Below are 16,587 nucleotides of genomic sequence, written 5' to 3' on the forward strand. Positions count from 1 at the left end.
TGATATTTGATTTGTTTAATGCCTGAGCGAAACATCCCTTGATCTGCTGAAGTAACAGTGATTGGCTTGCGGCCAATTGTTTCGCAGCATCCTCCCCTTCACATAGTAGTACAGTCACCCCTCCTTAAACCAGACTAACAGGTATGGTGGGTGTCTGGTTTACCTGATTTTCAGGTTCGATCGATACGATGCCTGTTTATAGGAAAAATCACATACATGTATAAGGCAGACCTACATAGGACTATATACCGTGCACTGTAATACAGTCAAACATGGATAACTCGTCCACGGATAGCTTGAACACATGGTTAATTCGAACATTTCCTTTGGTCCGTTCCCATGTAATGATAAATTGCTATAGATAACTCGTACTCAACACTGTTAATTCGAACTGTTTTTTTTGCCCAACGGCTATCGAAACGGTTGTTATCGCTTTAGAAAATCACTTTATTCAAAGCCATAGAGGTAAACTTCATCTTTTCGTAATTCATAAGCGTCGTTATTACCACCATCGGCAAAATATTTTTGTCAACGACTTTTCTAAAAGTTTGGTGAAATTTGATTTATACTGCGATACGATGAATAGCACGGGCTAGCCGGGTCACGCGCGCAAGGATATTCGCCACGCACATACAAAACAAAAATCGCATGTTGTTTTGTATGTGCGTGGCGAAAATCCTTGAGTGCGTGACCCGGCTAGCCCGTGATGAATAGTTTTCCGACGTTGATTCCGTGTTGAATCAACGTCGGAATGTTGAATGTTTAAAACGTCTTAAAAAATGTTGTAATTAAACGTATACGTTGTCTGAGCTACAAAAAACTATTCATCGTTTGACCTAAACACAGAATACGTGTGTACATTCAATAAGTATTTATTAAAAAAGCGTGAGTGATATAGAATGTACCGTAAAACCTCGTAAAACTTTTAAGTGAACTGCCTCGGAGTGTTGCTCTTAACGAATCCCAGGTAAAGTAAGGTAATCTGCATAAACTTCAAGAAAAAACGGCAAAATTGATCGTGGGTAAAACCCCAAAAGAAAAAAATGTCTTTTCTTTTGAGCATTTCAACAACGATCAAGTTTTGCCAATGTCAATCTGAAAAACATCCTGGCAATAACATCACCTCAAACAACAAACCAATCTCAAGTGATAGAAAAATCTCTATACTTTTTCATGAAAACGTTTTAAACTTTACATTAGAAGCATTTAATTTGAAACAAGCGATTTGTGCTTTTGATTTATATTATAGTTTGTATATGTACATGTATCTACTAATAAATAAGTAAATATATGGACTTGTGACAGTGCTCTGATAACTTGAACGCTCTGATGATTCGAACACTTTTGCTCGGTCCCTTGAAGTTCGAGTTATCCATGTTTGACTGTACTTTAAAATAGTTATCTTGTGAGAAAACGAAATCAATTTAAATACCAAAAATTAAATATTTATCTTATGTAGATGTTATTTAATTATGTTATTAATGTTTATTATGTTATGTTATTTTATTTATTATGTTATTAATTATTATGTTAACATAATTAGTTAATTATGTTAAATATTTATCTTATGTATCCGCATTCAATAAAACTATGTCTATTGTTCTTACACGTCTATTTTATTGTCATTGTAATTCTGTCACTTTCAGCGCTGATATCTTATAACCTACCGAGAAAACTCGTTTAATTTTTCAACCTTATCTCGAAATATTTATCTTATGTAGATGGCTTCAAGAAAACACGATGAAAAATAAATGTTCGGATTAGTCCTAAACACAGAAATCTTCCCTCAAAATGCAGAGCACTAGTGTATGAGTTTGCAGTTGTAATATTTTGCGTGCAAGGAAACTTTGCAAAATTACAAAACTACCAAGATTTTTAAAAGACCAAGTAATGGAAGTTGGACAACTATGATAACGGCATGTTGGTTATGGAAATTTCCGTTCACCCAAAGTATTACACCCGTTTTGTTTTACTGAATATAAAATAAATTTACGAAGTCAAACTTATGTTGTGGTTTTCTAACATATTTATAAATTACATAAATATATATTTCACTACCATGAAAGTCGACTAACACCAAATTATGCTTGAAAAGCATTTCACTTTTGTAATTTATACAAAAAGCTCCAATGGACGAGTGTTTCTTAAATTTAATAATTCCCTGAATTTTTAATAAAAATCATTAGTAACTGATTATCAATTGTGTGAAGATAACTTAATGTCCCTTGATTACAGCTGATGTGCCCAAACTTATCTGTCATATCAAATATCCAGACTAAAGGCTGGAGCACACTATATCGCTGTATCTCGGCGTTGATGCCACAATACTTCGGTGACTATCTATGATAACAATGTTCACACTATCACAAACCTATCCGCTTGCATCAGGAAATACTCCGTGGCGTAGTGTTCTCATGTTTCTTTTTGAATTTTTGCAAAGTAACCTTTGTTTTCGCGTGCTTGACTCAAATACTAGTCTCGCAGCGACTATCATATGCAGAAATAAATAAATCACGCTATTGGTGACCGGGAATTACCATCGCCAAAATGATTTACATTTGAAAGGTGATCGTCGATGCTCGGCGAAATATCGGGAAATTTTGACAGCGGCAAACTTTCCCGACGTGTCCCCGTTGCTCCGTTGATGCCATAGGTTCACGGTTGACATAATCGATGATAAAAGCCGAAAGGGAAATGCTGGCATATGGCAATAGTGTGAACCAGTCTTAACTAGGGTCTGTTTTACTAAAAGTCTGCTGTATAATTTAACACCCTCCTTCCATGTCAGTCTTTATATTGTATTGATGAACAGTGACAAAAATTATTTACTTTCATCGAACCCTTATTAATAAAATATTTATATCTGTAAGTCTATATTATTTATATGTAATAATAAGTCTGTATTAGTATTTTTGAAGCACAAAGTTGAATCTCATGAGGTCTTTCATAGGCAGGCTAACACGAGCAAATGCTACCAAAAATAACCGCAAGCAAACATTTTTTAAATTTATTAGAGGGCTGTTTGCAATTGATAGGACACATTCATTGCTGCATGCATCACTTTATTCATTGCCTAATCATGGTAGTGGTGTTGTTTTCAACAATTTAGAGAACGGGTTCTTCATCGAATCCGTAGCATTCCAGATTGATGAATGACTTGATGGTGCATACCAAATCTACAAGACAATACCTACAAGTGTGGGAAAGAATTTTCAATGTCAATTTTATAGCAAATACAAAGGCCCTATTTCCCCCTTGAAATTTTGTAGAATTCACATCATTGGTATGGATCGAAAATGCCATTAACCATAGTTATTTTGATCTTCCAGCTGCTTATGGAGATACTGAAATGGTTTTAAACATGACATTCTAGGACTATCAGGATTACTAATTAATTATGATGGTTCCCTTTATTAGCATTATAATGCTATTACAAGCAAGAGAATGGACCAAGCCCAAAGGCAAAGGCTCAGGGTTTTTTATCTGAACATTGGTTAGGGTCAACACACCTCTGTCTAAGGAATATGTAACTGCCTAAATAGTTTTTAAAACAGTTCCTTTAGTAATTGGAGGTCTGATGAGCATTTGCAATGTATCCATTTTAAATGTTGTCTCTGTAGCATATATATATATATATATACTATTTATATATATACTATATATAAAACTACACATATATATATATATATATATATATATGTGTAGTTTTAGTACAACGGTGGTAAAGTTTTGGTTACAGTCTATAAAAATGTTAAAGGCTATAATATAGCTTCAAATTTTTGAGTACTAAAATAGAAGAACGCATCTTTAGCCAGAGTTCCCAAAAGATGCTTCAACGTGGTGATGGAAATTAATATATGTTCTCTGTTGCAACACTCACAGTAACTAACAAATCATACACATTATAATGAATGTCTATAATTATTTAGTGTTCGGTTTAATAGTTTGAACCTACTTATATATTTTAGTAAAAGAGATAAGCATTCAAATTGAGGCCTTTTAGATGACTTGAAATATACTTGTAAAGTATAGATAATTTTAAATGACAAATCACACAAGTTTGGGTTATATAATTTGACGGTCTTGTCTTGTATTCTGAAGATACATATATTCATGTCAATTTCTGTGAACATCTTTATTCATCGGGTGAATCACTCATTATTTCGTGTAACCTTTCTTCCGCTGATGTTACCTTGGCCCATTCCACAGGGCAGTGTTGCCTTTGGGGTTTGACTGACTTCTGCAAGAGCTGACTTCTCAGTGGTTTAAGATCATTTGATATAAAGAGCTGTGTAAAATGTGTAATTGTTAACATGTTATGTTAAAAATATGTTTTGCTGATAAAGTTGATAAATTCGGAAGCAATTAACCTTGTGCCTATGACTCAAATTAGACCTTTCGGTTTCCTTGAATATTAATTACATTCTTTTTGCGATATGTACCCTCTCATAGCTGTTTTATAGCAGATACTGTTAGTTGAATGGACGTGACAGGCTCATTTCTCATTAAGCTCAAATAATCCATGGTAATGCCGGAGGGCCTGCAATGGCAAAACACCAAAGATGCAGTTATAGGGTCTTAATTTTATCTGTCACTAAATTGTAAAAGAAAGGGTGGACCTACTGGCACCCCTCACTTGTATTTCAACAAGTATGTAATTGAAATAGCTTAACAGTAATAAGACTCGACTGACTTTGTGTTAACTAGGTTTGCTGTAGTCAATTTATTGGCAACCACCATTAAATAAACATCCCTCTACCTCCAATGGAGAGGTATGTGGCAAGCATTATGATCTATTTGGTTTCCTTACTTCCTGCAAGCGCTTATTTAATTTCACCACTGGCTGTGCAAAGCCAAATTAACGTTTTTTACAGAGAAAACTCCTCAAATGCCTTCCCCCTGTTAACCAGTTGCCAACATATATATTTTAGACACTTGCAGCTAGCATTGTGTAGTAGGCCCGCCAATGACCTCGGTGCTATTTTAGCTTGGTTACTGTTCAGAGTTTCATCATTGTTATATTGTTGTCTTGGGCGAACAGCATTGGTGATCGTGCCAGTCAGTGCTTCGTATAAGAAAGTTTGTCTGGAGAGCTTTGGGTTATTCTAACCATTTGACAAACATTCGGACTGATGCACTGAGAAAATTATTGCTGTGCTTGTAGGTTTTCATTGCACACTATACTATCATCATTCTTTGAGTTGTATTTACGAAAAAATTGTTTTATTGCTGATTTTTTACTGATCTAAATATACTCGATGTTTATAGTTTCACACAGTTTTTGCTAATAAAAAGAGTTTTTCTAGTGAAAGTAAGAAATGGTATACAATCACTCCAAGTCCTTCCTAACATACTTGGGATTGCCTGCTTGCAGTTGGTGCTGGAAGAGGACGCGGAGGCCGACGAGGGAGAGGAATTTGGAGACCGAAGTATTAAATTGTTGTGAACCAGATGAATTCTGACTGTACATAACTCTCATAGGTTGTGGCATGTGTAAATATGAATTGCCTGTCTGATGTCAATGACTATGGTATTAGATAAAGCCTTTACATTATAGTAGAAAATTGTAATTATCTTTATTGTTGAAATATAAAAATGCAAGAGCATGGTGAAGCTAGCCAATATAGCCGAGAACAACAAAAATAATCTCCCAGTAAGGAATCATGCCTATGCTATATCAGCTTACAACAGTAAAAATTTATAAATGTGTAAGTAGGACGCAGCCTGAAGGCCAGTGTAAAAGATTGTTTAAGCTACTGAAGTATTCCAGAGTGCAGGGGCTAGTATTCAATTCACCTAAGACTAGCAGATCTTACAATAAAATAATTAACTGATCGGAAAGGCAGACATTACATGAGGTATGATATTTAATATACAATCTGCTAACAGCGGGGCATACTAATCTGTCTTAAGAATTATAGTAGTGCCTCAAGGTTCCCTAATACAACACTTACTGCGTAGTGATTTAAGTGATTGACGGAACTTTGCGCTAGTGCACATGTTGACGACAAAGAGCAGAAAGAACATCAAATAAAAGAGAACATCAAATAGTATGATGAGAGTGGCGTACATGAGGTCATCATCACAAAGTTTCATGAAAAATGGTGGATTGTGAAACAGTTTAGCAGCATTCCGTGGGCCAGACAGTAGCAGATAAAGCAAGACCACCGCGGATAACAGCCGATTGAAGTTTCTCTCATCTCTCATATAATCCTTGCTAACGTAGTCATCAGCATAAGTAGACATCTGCCCTCCGTTGGTGCTGAGAGCAGAGTAAGCGTGCATCTTGACACAGCACATTGGTGGAAGTAAAATAGGTAGAACCAGATATGGTAGCGCGATACTGAACACCATCAACACCCAATTATAATAAAGGTACTCCGAGATGTAGCCACCTCCTAATTTGAGAATATCGTTCACAGGCGCTATGACCATTCTCGAGCAGTTGTGATCACCGTGTTCATCGTAGACTACAGCTGTTGTGTATTCCCAGTATTGTGGCAGCGTACAAACAAAGGAAACCACAATAATCAACAAAGAGGCTAGGATTCCATGTATCCTGCCAAAGGAAGAGTGCCACTGCCCACACAACGCGTGTCCAGTTCGCTCTGCTACAGCGGTTAGCAACAACCATGTACACGTGTAAAAACACCAGTTTTCTATAACTAGCACATATGGTAAAATGATTGTGAGATAAGCGTAGTCTATTTCGGGTTCGTTAAATGGGGCGTATGTTAAGATGTGCATGAATACGGAAGAGAGAATTAGTACAAAAGACGAGATATGAAAGCCTGTAAGATAACATTCGTGTGAGTCTGTAACCATCTTGGCGAACACGATGCTGTTGAGAAGTGTGAATAAAAGTGCGACACCAATAACTATGGGAAGGAGGTAGTATAAGACCTCGTTGGTGACAAACAGCCATTGACTGGACGAACTGTTGTCATGTTTGGACAACTCCATCGTACACTTCATCACGTGCGGGCTGATACTCACAAGGTAGTAAAAGTCTTCCATTGTTCAACCAGATTGCTGCAAATAGAAATATCAAGTATAAAAGTAACAATAAATGTTCCAGAGGCAAAGCAAAATGACTTTCTAGCCAAGTTTTGGATCTTTTAACTTTTAAGAAGTGTTAAGATGAAACAATATCTTGATTAGCATTGAGTCCTTTTATGTACTACGAAATCTATAAGAACTGTAATATGATTTCATTAGAAGAGGCTACCTAATAGAAAGCAGTATGCTACCAATATAAATACAATGATATAAAAAACCTTGCAATAACACGTGTAACATTAATGGTTGTACTGAAGATTGAGCCATGAAAAGTAAAATACAAACGAATACAGAGTAAGCAGGTATTTGGGCAACATTAAACTTTCTTATTGAACGGTGAAACTCTTGATAACTACATGGCCGACTCCCTCACTGCTTCTGATACAAGAGCAAATAGTACACAGTGGAATAAACACTTCAGCTCTCAAGTCAAATGTGAATAGGCATCAACTTGGGCAAGCGTGTGTATATTCACAATACACTAATTACTACACTGGCGTCACTATTTGCTTAGGTTGGTTGTTGAAAGGCAATCAATAGTCTCAAGATAAACAATCTATCCTTAGTTTTGGATTCAGACCAGTTGTTACTCGGCTGGAAATATGCATATATGCGTGCATACATGATCAGAGCCTATATATATATTTTACCTATATATAGCCTTTATTATAATCAGAGTCATGGTTCTGCGTATATGTATAGCCTATATACATTTACATGTATATATACAGTATATATACAGTATATATACATTTACATGTATATATACAGTATATATATACATTTACATGTATATATACAGTATATATACATTAATATATTTTTTTACATATATACTGCCAAGTAAATACATGTATGCATATATGTGTTTACACATAAATATGTATGCTAGTTGAAAACCGTCGCAGGGGTAATAAAAAACAGCTTATAGACAGTAGGTAATGTAGTTGCCAATAATAAAGTTTCTTCACCCAACGAATTTGAGGAACTTAGGCTAGTAACTTAAGCTAGTCTAAATTTTTACTATAATCAGAGCTGTGCTTATAATTGTTACGTAACGCATCATGATCTCTCTTGCAATCATGATCTTCAAGCGTACTAGTAGTAACCAATAGTATTTTCGCAAGAGTTTTTAACTGCTTATTTTAGCTGGTGTAATAAGTATGTGGGCAATTATTCAATAGTATAGCAAGTAGGCTGTGTGGTATCATGGATAGCACACATATGTGCAGAATGGGGGTTTCCAAGTTCAATTCCAGTACAAAGCGATTTTTCCATTCCTAAAATTTTATCGCTTCAACCGCTGTACATATGAAAGACAGATACTCACATTTATATATATAGATTCAGACCAGTTGTTACTTGTGAGGTAACGCAAATCAACACTGCTAATCTATGAACAATTTAACAAACATCTGGGTATTGGACAAGTAGCAATATGTGGGTGCAGCATTCCCTAGCTTATTGCATTCAATTGGGACCATAACTCCGGCAAAAAATGTGAATCTGGGGAGAAGCGTCACCACAACACCAATGAATATATCTATTAATTGTTGGCACATTTCTCTTTTTTCTTCAAGTTTATTAGACAATTTTGAGGGACAAGGGCTTTTAAAAGGCATGAAAATTATGGTGTCACAAGCACTTCGCAATTTTACACTTAACAAAATGCAGCAAGTGAACAGCGATGACTGCTAATCTAACTGGGTCAGAGTAAGAGAGAGAGATTTCAGTTTTTTAATTGCTATTTCTACAACAAATACTTTTTACCTCATGAAAAACTGAAGCCTTGAAAGTTAAACTGCAAAGTTTCGAGAGTTTACTGGATGCATACCGACTACAGAAGACGAGCATTATATTCTCTTATTTGACAATTCTTTCAATAATACCTGCACTTGCTGTACATTAGCTAACGAAGTAAGACCTGTTAGATGTTTAGACTTTTCAACAGCACCTTTTTATTTTATTAGTAGCAAAAATAATTATCCTAGTGGCAGTCTCACCATTTTTAACAGCTTTCCGAAAGGCACTAAGTGCGCTCATCACCTACAGAATTAGCCGATGCGATGTAAGTGATGCAACCATGCGATGTAAGTGATGCAACTGTGCTCGATAGAAACAAGATGCCAGGCAGTGATAATACAATGAGTAACATCTACTAAATGTATTGTTGCCGACCAACGAACTCTGTGAGCACCAAACGAAAAAGACTGTTTTATATTAACAAAATAGTACTGCAGCGACATGTGTCGGCAATCAAGGTTAGCAAATGTTTTACAACTCAAATAAATGTAATACACGCTGAGGAAGATAACATAACATGATGAAAGTACACATTTTATGAACATGTTTATAAGAAAAACAACTTCTTTTAATCACAATTTTTATAGAGCAATTCATAATCGTTTGATGCCTCCGCACAACCACCAATACAATTCGATGACAAACTTTGCCGTTATAGGTATGTAGCAGCCTGATTAATTGACTAAGAAATTTTATGCTACGGGCTGCCTTTACTAACATATGTGACAGCGCGTATCATTTTCAATACAAACGCGGCATTTCATATAGCGCACAATAGGCTCTCAAAGTGAAACTGGTCCATGCAGCTTAGACTTTTGGAATTTGAGGTCATGACTTTTCTAGGGCGAATCATATGTCAGGAATCAGTTTCTGAGGCGTATGATTAGCTAAGATGCTTTATTAGACTGTTTTGCAGACTTTGAAGTGGTTGCTAAGGATAACAAAAATAGCGATATTTCATTTCCGGTTATTCAGTCTATGTATCGCGTTTTAAAATGTCTTACTGATTTATCGTTGGTGGTGACTTTTGGAAAGAATTTGAGGAGGTCGATGTGAATTATTTAGATTTACAGGGTAGAGAAGGAAGTATTAGTGATTTTCGAAACAGTAAGATCGATTTAGATCTTGAGAATGATGGATTAGATGGAAATTTTCCTTCAAGTTTTACTGATAACGGTCGTAGTTTAGAGATCCTGTCGTCACGACAATATCTAACAGAAGGTTCGAAGCTTGGTACCAACACTCCTTTGACTGGACCTCATGTTGCTCACTATGGCTTTGATTATGCACAGCAGGTAGGTCAAAAACATTTTTTTAAACATTTCTTGTTGCTTGTTGCAAAACGCAAATCTTATTTCATGTTTTCGTCAATAACGCACACGCAGCCCAAAATATAACATTAATTAGTCGACTATTACAAGGTATAAAGCAATGAACGTAGTGTTTTAAGTTGAAACATTGCTGATTTTTAACAATTAGCAATTGCAAATGCTAATTAAGAATTATAAAAACGATCAAATTTATAAGCAAAAATATACATTTAAAAAATAAAATATAAATAGTAAATGTACTTGCATGTCTATAGAAAAACAACAAATTTTCGTTCTGTTTAATTCTTAGGTCTACTACCCTGCCAACCCACAGCAACCTGGGCCACTCTATTTCAAAACCACTCGGATGTGTGCGCTATTTGGAGTGGTCTGTGACACCTTCCCTGCACAAGTGAATTATCTGATTGATGAGACTGCTTGTTCGACAAAAGGAGCCAACAGCGTCATATCTTATATTCATCAGTATCTAGAAACCTATTGCCTTGATGAAGAGAAAGCTTTGTTCCACGCTGACAACTGTTGGTATGCAAGCAACAACCAATGTTTTGAAGTTTCATGTTTGTATTGAAAATGTATTGATACAATTATGTATATCAAACCCTTTTTAATGGCCAGAATAAAAACAACGCAGTAATACAGTACTTGGCTTGGCGCGTTGCAAGCGGGCTGTACAAGGAGATTGAACTGAATTTTCTCGTCGCAGGTTACACGAAGTTCAGCTGCGATTACTGCTTTGGCTTGCTAAAAAGGAAATACAGAACTAACAGAGTTCCTCTCTTTCTGATATAGGTGAGGTATGTTTCTCATTTTGTCAATTAGTGAAATGAGAATTTTCAAATCTTGCTTGCGCTATTTTTACAGAAACTATCTAAAGGTTCTTGGTTACTTAATCTGAGTTTTATTTAATTAGGTAGTAAATGGCTTGGCTTGGCTCGCCTAAACAGTGCCCAGCTTGTCATGGATGATCATGGCAATGTGCTTGTTCCAATAAAGGACTGAAGTGGATTTTTTCATGCAAAAAGCAAAAAGATCAGCCAAATTAAGAGCTACCACCAGTTTATCTTATTGGCGGAAAGATTAGGCCTTCTTTGTTTTGTGTTCTTTGCCATCCTGAATTTTGGCTTTGAAAGTACAACATAGAGAAATTCAATAATGTTGTACAATAAATGTAATACTAATAGACAGTGTGTGCAGTAATCGCTGTTTTGCTGCAGGCAGTGTCCAAGTAAAAAAGCATGCCAATAGCGTGGAGAGTGAAGATATACAGCTTATGTCTGCAGAGTCAGCCAGGTCAGGGTGGCCTGAAATCATTCCGCCTCCTTGTCTGACTGTTGAACGTCAGCAATATCTTTTCAAAGAAATCAGAGAGTTATGTGATGAGAGTAAAAGAGATATTGTGTGCCCAGCGCCTATTCAACAGCCATCACAGCTCAATACGTCAGCTCAATACATCACAGCTCAACCGCCGCAGAAAGTAAAAAGACTACTAAAAAGTCTACTAAGGCTAGCTCTATCGCCCCGATACAGAAACGTAAACGTCAATCATAGACAGTAGCAGCAGTGCTACTAGTTTATTTTTTTATTGATATTATATTATTATATTATATTCATGTTATTTTGATAATATTTTAATCAATCTTAACTTGCTTTAACTTGAATCCAATTTAGCTACTAAACAAGTAACATTGATCTCAAATTGTCTCCTCGGGCTCAGAAGCCTGGATCGTTTACCCTAAAGACGCTAACTCATTCATCTCAGTAAAAGTTTTGTGAGTGCATTGGATTATAATTCTAACACTAATACATTTGCGTCAATTTTATGATCAAAATAATCAATTCAATGTGCAACACAATTTGGTAGTAACTCCTTTACTGTGCATCAATGTGCTCCTTTTCAATGACACAACATGTGACCTTGACTTCACTGTTTTATGTATTCGAGCTGAAGTGACATCATCGGGACCCATTTCATATCGTTCGCCATGTTCTCTTCCCTATAGATCTCAACATTCATGAAAATATAATGTCTGTAGCGTGCGGTTGCTATGACATTCCAAAACGTCAACAAATACTACGGTTTAAAATTCAATCCATCAACTTTAAAGACGAATTTCTCAATTTGTGGTGTCGACCATATTGACCAACACCTTCTAAGATAAAAACCTGTATCTCAGGTTAAGTTGCTTCGATTTCAATTCCGAAAACAGTTTTGAAAAGCTGAGAAACTGCTCTATTACATTGGGCTAAAAAACAATTTTGTGATCTGACCTCATTTGTATTGAAAATGACACGACCTGTCACATATACTTTTTGTCAGGCTTCCACAGACCTTTGTCCCAGATGTTAACAGCAAAAAATATTCCTTCCTATCAATATGATCCAAAATACATTAACATTGCACCTAAATTTTTGGTATGCATGGGAAAAATATAAATCAATTGCAATATAACACGCATATCCTAACATAACAGGTCCAAAGTCCGAAGTTTATTACTACTTAGACATTTTTGTTTTAATAACTTAGCAACAAGCACTATTTACTCACCTAAGTAAAAATTAATGCTTTCTGTTGCTTGAAGCTTTGGAAGCAACTCTCTTTACAGTTACCTAATATTCTTTGAGGAAAGCAAATCCTAATATAACTATGAACATGGTGTCATTTTACCTCATTCTTCGGATGCTCAATTCTTCGGATGCTCAATTCTTCGGATGCTCGGACTTACAAAAAATGTATGTTTGCAAATTTACCAATACAAGCTAAGTTCCTCAAATTCGTTGGGTGAAGAAACTTAATCATTGGCAACTACATTACCTGCTACTGTCTGTAAGCTGTTTTTTATTACCCCTGTGACAGTATTCAACTAGTATACATATTTATGTATATACACATATATGCATACATGTATTTCCTTGGCAGTATATATGTAAATAATACAATAAATTACAAGTAATACAAGCAATGGTATATCAACACAGCAGTAGCGCAAAAATTTGGCAATGTTCAACATTAGCTAATATTTGTTTGTATTCAACTTTATAAAGTGTTACAGAAACAGCACATGCAAAACAACTTGCTTTTTAGCATCTCTCGAAATATGAAAGTAGTAAACATTTTCAACTTGTTGCTACATATGCATATATGAAGTAGGCTACTGCGCAGTTAACAACCAAAACTAATATTCATCAGAAAATCGTAATCTCATCACAGAAAAAACTGATCAAGGTAAACTAACCCATAATTGGTTTTGGTATAAATACAAAGACAGAGATACAATAGTATATTGTGGTTGAAATTTGTGTGAAACCTTCAATAATTTAAGCTCCTCAGGTTAAAAAGGGGTTTCCGAGGCATTTGCGCATGAACAAAAACCTTCTCCTGTATAGATGTCTCTGCAGATTAGCCTTACAGTTGATTATCAATTTTCTAAGACTCTCTGACCACAACAATGTTAAGATGAATGAGTAGCAGTATAAACAGACCAAACTATGTTATGCATGAAAGATCACAAGTCATGTTTAAGCAGGTTTTTGAATCAAATGATCGACTCAATGACTGTGGTATGTCGGCGAGATGACAAAAATATTATTAATTGAAATATGGCATCCCACCTGCGATGGAAAAACAAGAATTTGATGGCACGTTTAGTCTTCATACCTTTGCTAATTGCCCTATAAATAGCCTATCTTTTAGTTTTGAGCTCTTGTCTGCCCGTTACAACAATGGTTGGTGAGCTTACTTCTCGTGTCTATGGTTAGCAGGCCCATTTTATTCCTACTTCAAGTAAGTTTCTAAAAAGTTGGCTTTTTCATATACATCAATGATATTTATAGCGAATGATATCGTAAGTGCTGCTGAAATGACACTTGAATACCTTTTCAACAATTTATTGACAATAATACATTTTAAACAGAAATATTTTCCCAATTATGCCATGGAAGAATCATCAACAATTGCATCAAATAGGCAATCAAAACAAATAAATGGTTATACACATAGCATTTAAAATACCTGTCTGTACCAGGCAAACTGATATTAGGTAAAGGAGCTAGCAATAACCTTTTCAAAATATTGATGAAGGTTGTATGCAATTTGAAGTATGAAGCTTATTAGCAAGTTTTGAGCTAAATGTATTTCCAAATCGCAGCTGACTTTTTCAATAATGAGCTTCAGTACGATGGATTCAAAGAGCGGCTAGATGGACTGATGCATTATGGTACTGATGTTCATCAAGGGATGTACTAAGTCTTTACACTGGGCCATCCATGCATCATATTACGTTTTTATTTATTTTAACATTTATTATTATTTTTCAACAACTGTAGCCAGCCTATAACGTTCAAAGCTATATCTAGAAAATCCTTCTCAATGTTTATTACTTGCTGAAAGAATTATCGAATTAGTGACCGTAGCCTACTGTTGAATTGGCAAGAATTTGTCAAAACGCCTAAGTGTACTTGCAGCTAACAGAGTTAGCCAATATGATGACAGAAACATTTCAAACGAACACCAACATGACGGACCAGTGTTAATCCCATCGGAAGCATGTACCAAACACCAGTGCCAAATATTAGCTTGAGCAGATATCTCTTTACCGAACATGAGAACAAACCCTATCTACATTACAACTAGCAGGACTTAACTCTTAAAACAAAATTTGTCATTGAGACAGCAAGCTAAAATGTCACAAGCTAGAAAACTACCACGCGTGACACGACTGACATTTTTAACATGCTTTTATGTCGAAGAATGCGGTAAACAGACAACGATAAGGTCATTTACATTAACTTCACATCTGAAGTCTATTAATAACTAGCATTAAATGGCTTATTACTAACAAAGGTATTAGCTAGTGTCAGCCTCAAGCATATGGAAAGCGTATGCTGTCCGCCTCCCCATGGGATGCATAAGTGAAGACCTATTAAACCTCCATCAAGTGACTGCTAGCAATGCCTTTACTCTATATAATAAAATGCAGAGTTAATTACATTTTTAATACTAAATGGGAATACACTGGTTCTTTACCAGCTTACACTATGGTAGTAGCTACGGATATCAGACAATAAAGATAAATAAGCACTAGTCGTTCGTGACCTGAAAATTTCAAACTGGAAGCGCACAATAACCATATCTTGAAAGTTTGAATCGTCGTGACATATTAATTGCATTGTGCATGTGAATGACAGAATCCTATTTATGTTTACTGGGCGGAAAAGAGTGCACAAACACAATTTCATAAGCAATTACATTTGACTTTCATCTTAAATTTAGTTCAACTCATTGACCTATCATTGTACAAAAAACTTCCGAGTAGAACAGATGGCAAAGAGAAATAATGGGGTCTTTTAGAATGAAAGTTGATGAGGAATTATCAACACAGAACTTAAATTTATAAAACATTTCGTCGTATAGGCCTACCTTACCAAGATTATGACCAATTATATTATATGTGAAGACTTGAACAAGAACAGCTCAAATACCACGTCCAACAAATAAGCTATAATTTTTACCAATTTATAAGCTACTCTATATATATAGCCTTACAAAAAACCATAACTAGTTTTACTACAACAAAAATTAAAAAGCAAAACTTCGTTTGACAAGCAGTACCATATTATACAAAACCAATTAAAAATAAAACAGCATTACATTGAAGTTAACAGACTGCAACATAAGGTATAACCTCAAGGGCAACAGCTCAGTTGGTTAAAAATTTTGCAGCTCTTTAAAATACCATTTAAGATATGAACAATTGACCTAAAACGTAACTTAAATTAAGTACATATAACCCATGTTTCATACAATAAATTGACAACAAATGTACAACTAAAGAGCATATAATTGACACAAAATTGCATTTGGCTTCAGTAGCACTGAGCCGAGTCGATATAGTACAGCCGAAAGCTAGAGCAAAGGTATACATTAATTTTACCAAATGAAAACATGAACAAAGCGCAAAAATACTATTGAAGCCTAATAAATCATAATTAACATGGAATGCGGCAAGAACGGGTAAGCCTTTTGGCCAAAAAGCTAACATGCAACAGTACAATTCACAAGCAAGCATTTAAAACCTACTCAATTCAAATCTTTATATAGTCTTACCGTTATGCTCAATATAATTCCTGACAAAATGGTCCTCTTGCAACGCTAGCTATACCATTACAACGTCAATTGGTGATAGCTCATGTGGTTACTCGTAAACTGCTTCGGGGACTGACGATCTCAACCTTTGAATGTTGAAGCAAGATAAAAACGAAACAATCTGGGAGCGAAACTTTGTTTCACAGACTGTGATTTGCAACGTTGCCAATAAAGTTTCAATATAACTTATTTACTTCTTATTATAGTTTTAGAACTGAGTCTATACACATGTGCGCAGTTTTGTATACTAAC

The 16,587-nt window shown here is 35.4% G+C and overlaps 2 protein-coding genes across 3 annotated transcripts in view; one reads left to right on the top strand and one right to left on the bottom strand.

Annotated features, from left to right (window-relative positions):
* Window positions 1-5,606, top strand: part of LOC137388951 (apoptosis inhibitor 5-like) — a 40,520-nt gene extending 34,914 nt beyond the window's left edge. Inside the window, exon 11 of the mRNA XM_068075460.1 lies at window positions 5,375-5,606. Coding sequence (XP_067931561.1) covers window positions 5,375-5,436 — 62 coding nt within the window. The 3' untranslated portion in view covers window positions 5,437-5,606. The remainder of the gene's footprint in view (window positions 1-5,374) is intronic.
* Window positions 5,607-5,760: 154 nt separating this feature from the next.
* LOC137388952 (uncharacterized) lies at window positions 5,761-16,430 on the bottom strand. Of its 2 annotated transcripts, XM_068075462.1 has the most exons (3): window positions 16,297-16,416; window positions 13,849-13,982; window positions 5,761-7,032 (listed from the first exon to the last, which is right to left on the bottom strand). In XM_068075462.1, the coding sequence occupies exon 3, from the start codon at window positions 7,015-7,017 to the stop codon at window positions 5,929-5,931; it is 1,089 nt and encodes a 362-aa protein (XP_067931563.1). In that variant the 5' UTR covers window positions 7,018-7,032; window positions 13,849-13,982; window positions 16,297-16,416; the 3' UTR covers window positions 5,761-5,928. The 2 variants fall into 2 exon arrangements, with proteins under 2 accessions (XP_067931563.1, XP_067931562.1); XM_068075461.1 differs by lacking the exon at window positions 13,849-13,982 and having other exon boundaries at window positions 16,297-16,430.
* Between the last annotated feature and the right edge of the window lie 157 nt (window positions 16,431-16,587).

The sequence above is a fragment of the Watersipora subatra genome, chromosome 2 (genome assembly GCF_963576615.1).
Source record: "Watersipora subatra chromosome 2, tzWatSuba1.1, whole genome shotgun sequence".
Lineage (NCBI taxonomy): Eukaryota > Metazoa > Bryozoa > Gymnolaemata > Cheilostomatida > Watersiporidae > Watersipora > Watersipora subatra.

Excerpts from the sequence above, each read along its gene's own strand:
- LOC137388952 (XM_068075461.1), bottom strand. The coding sequence starts at position 7,017 with ATGGAAGACTTTTACTACCTTGTGAGTATCAGCCCGCACGTGATGAAG.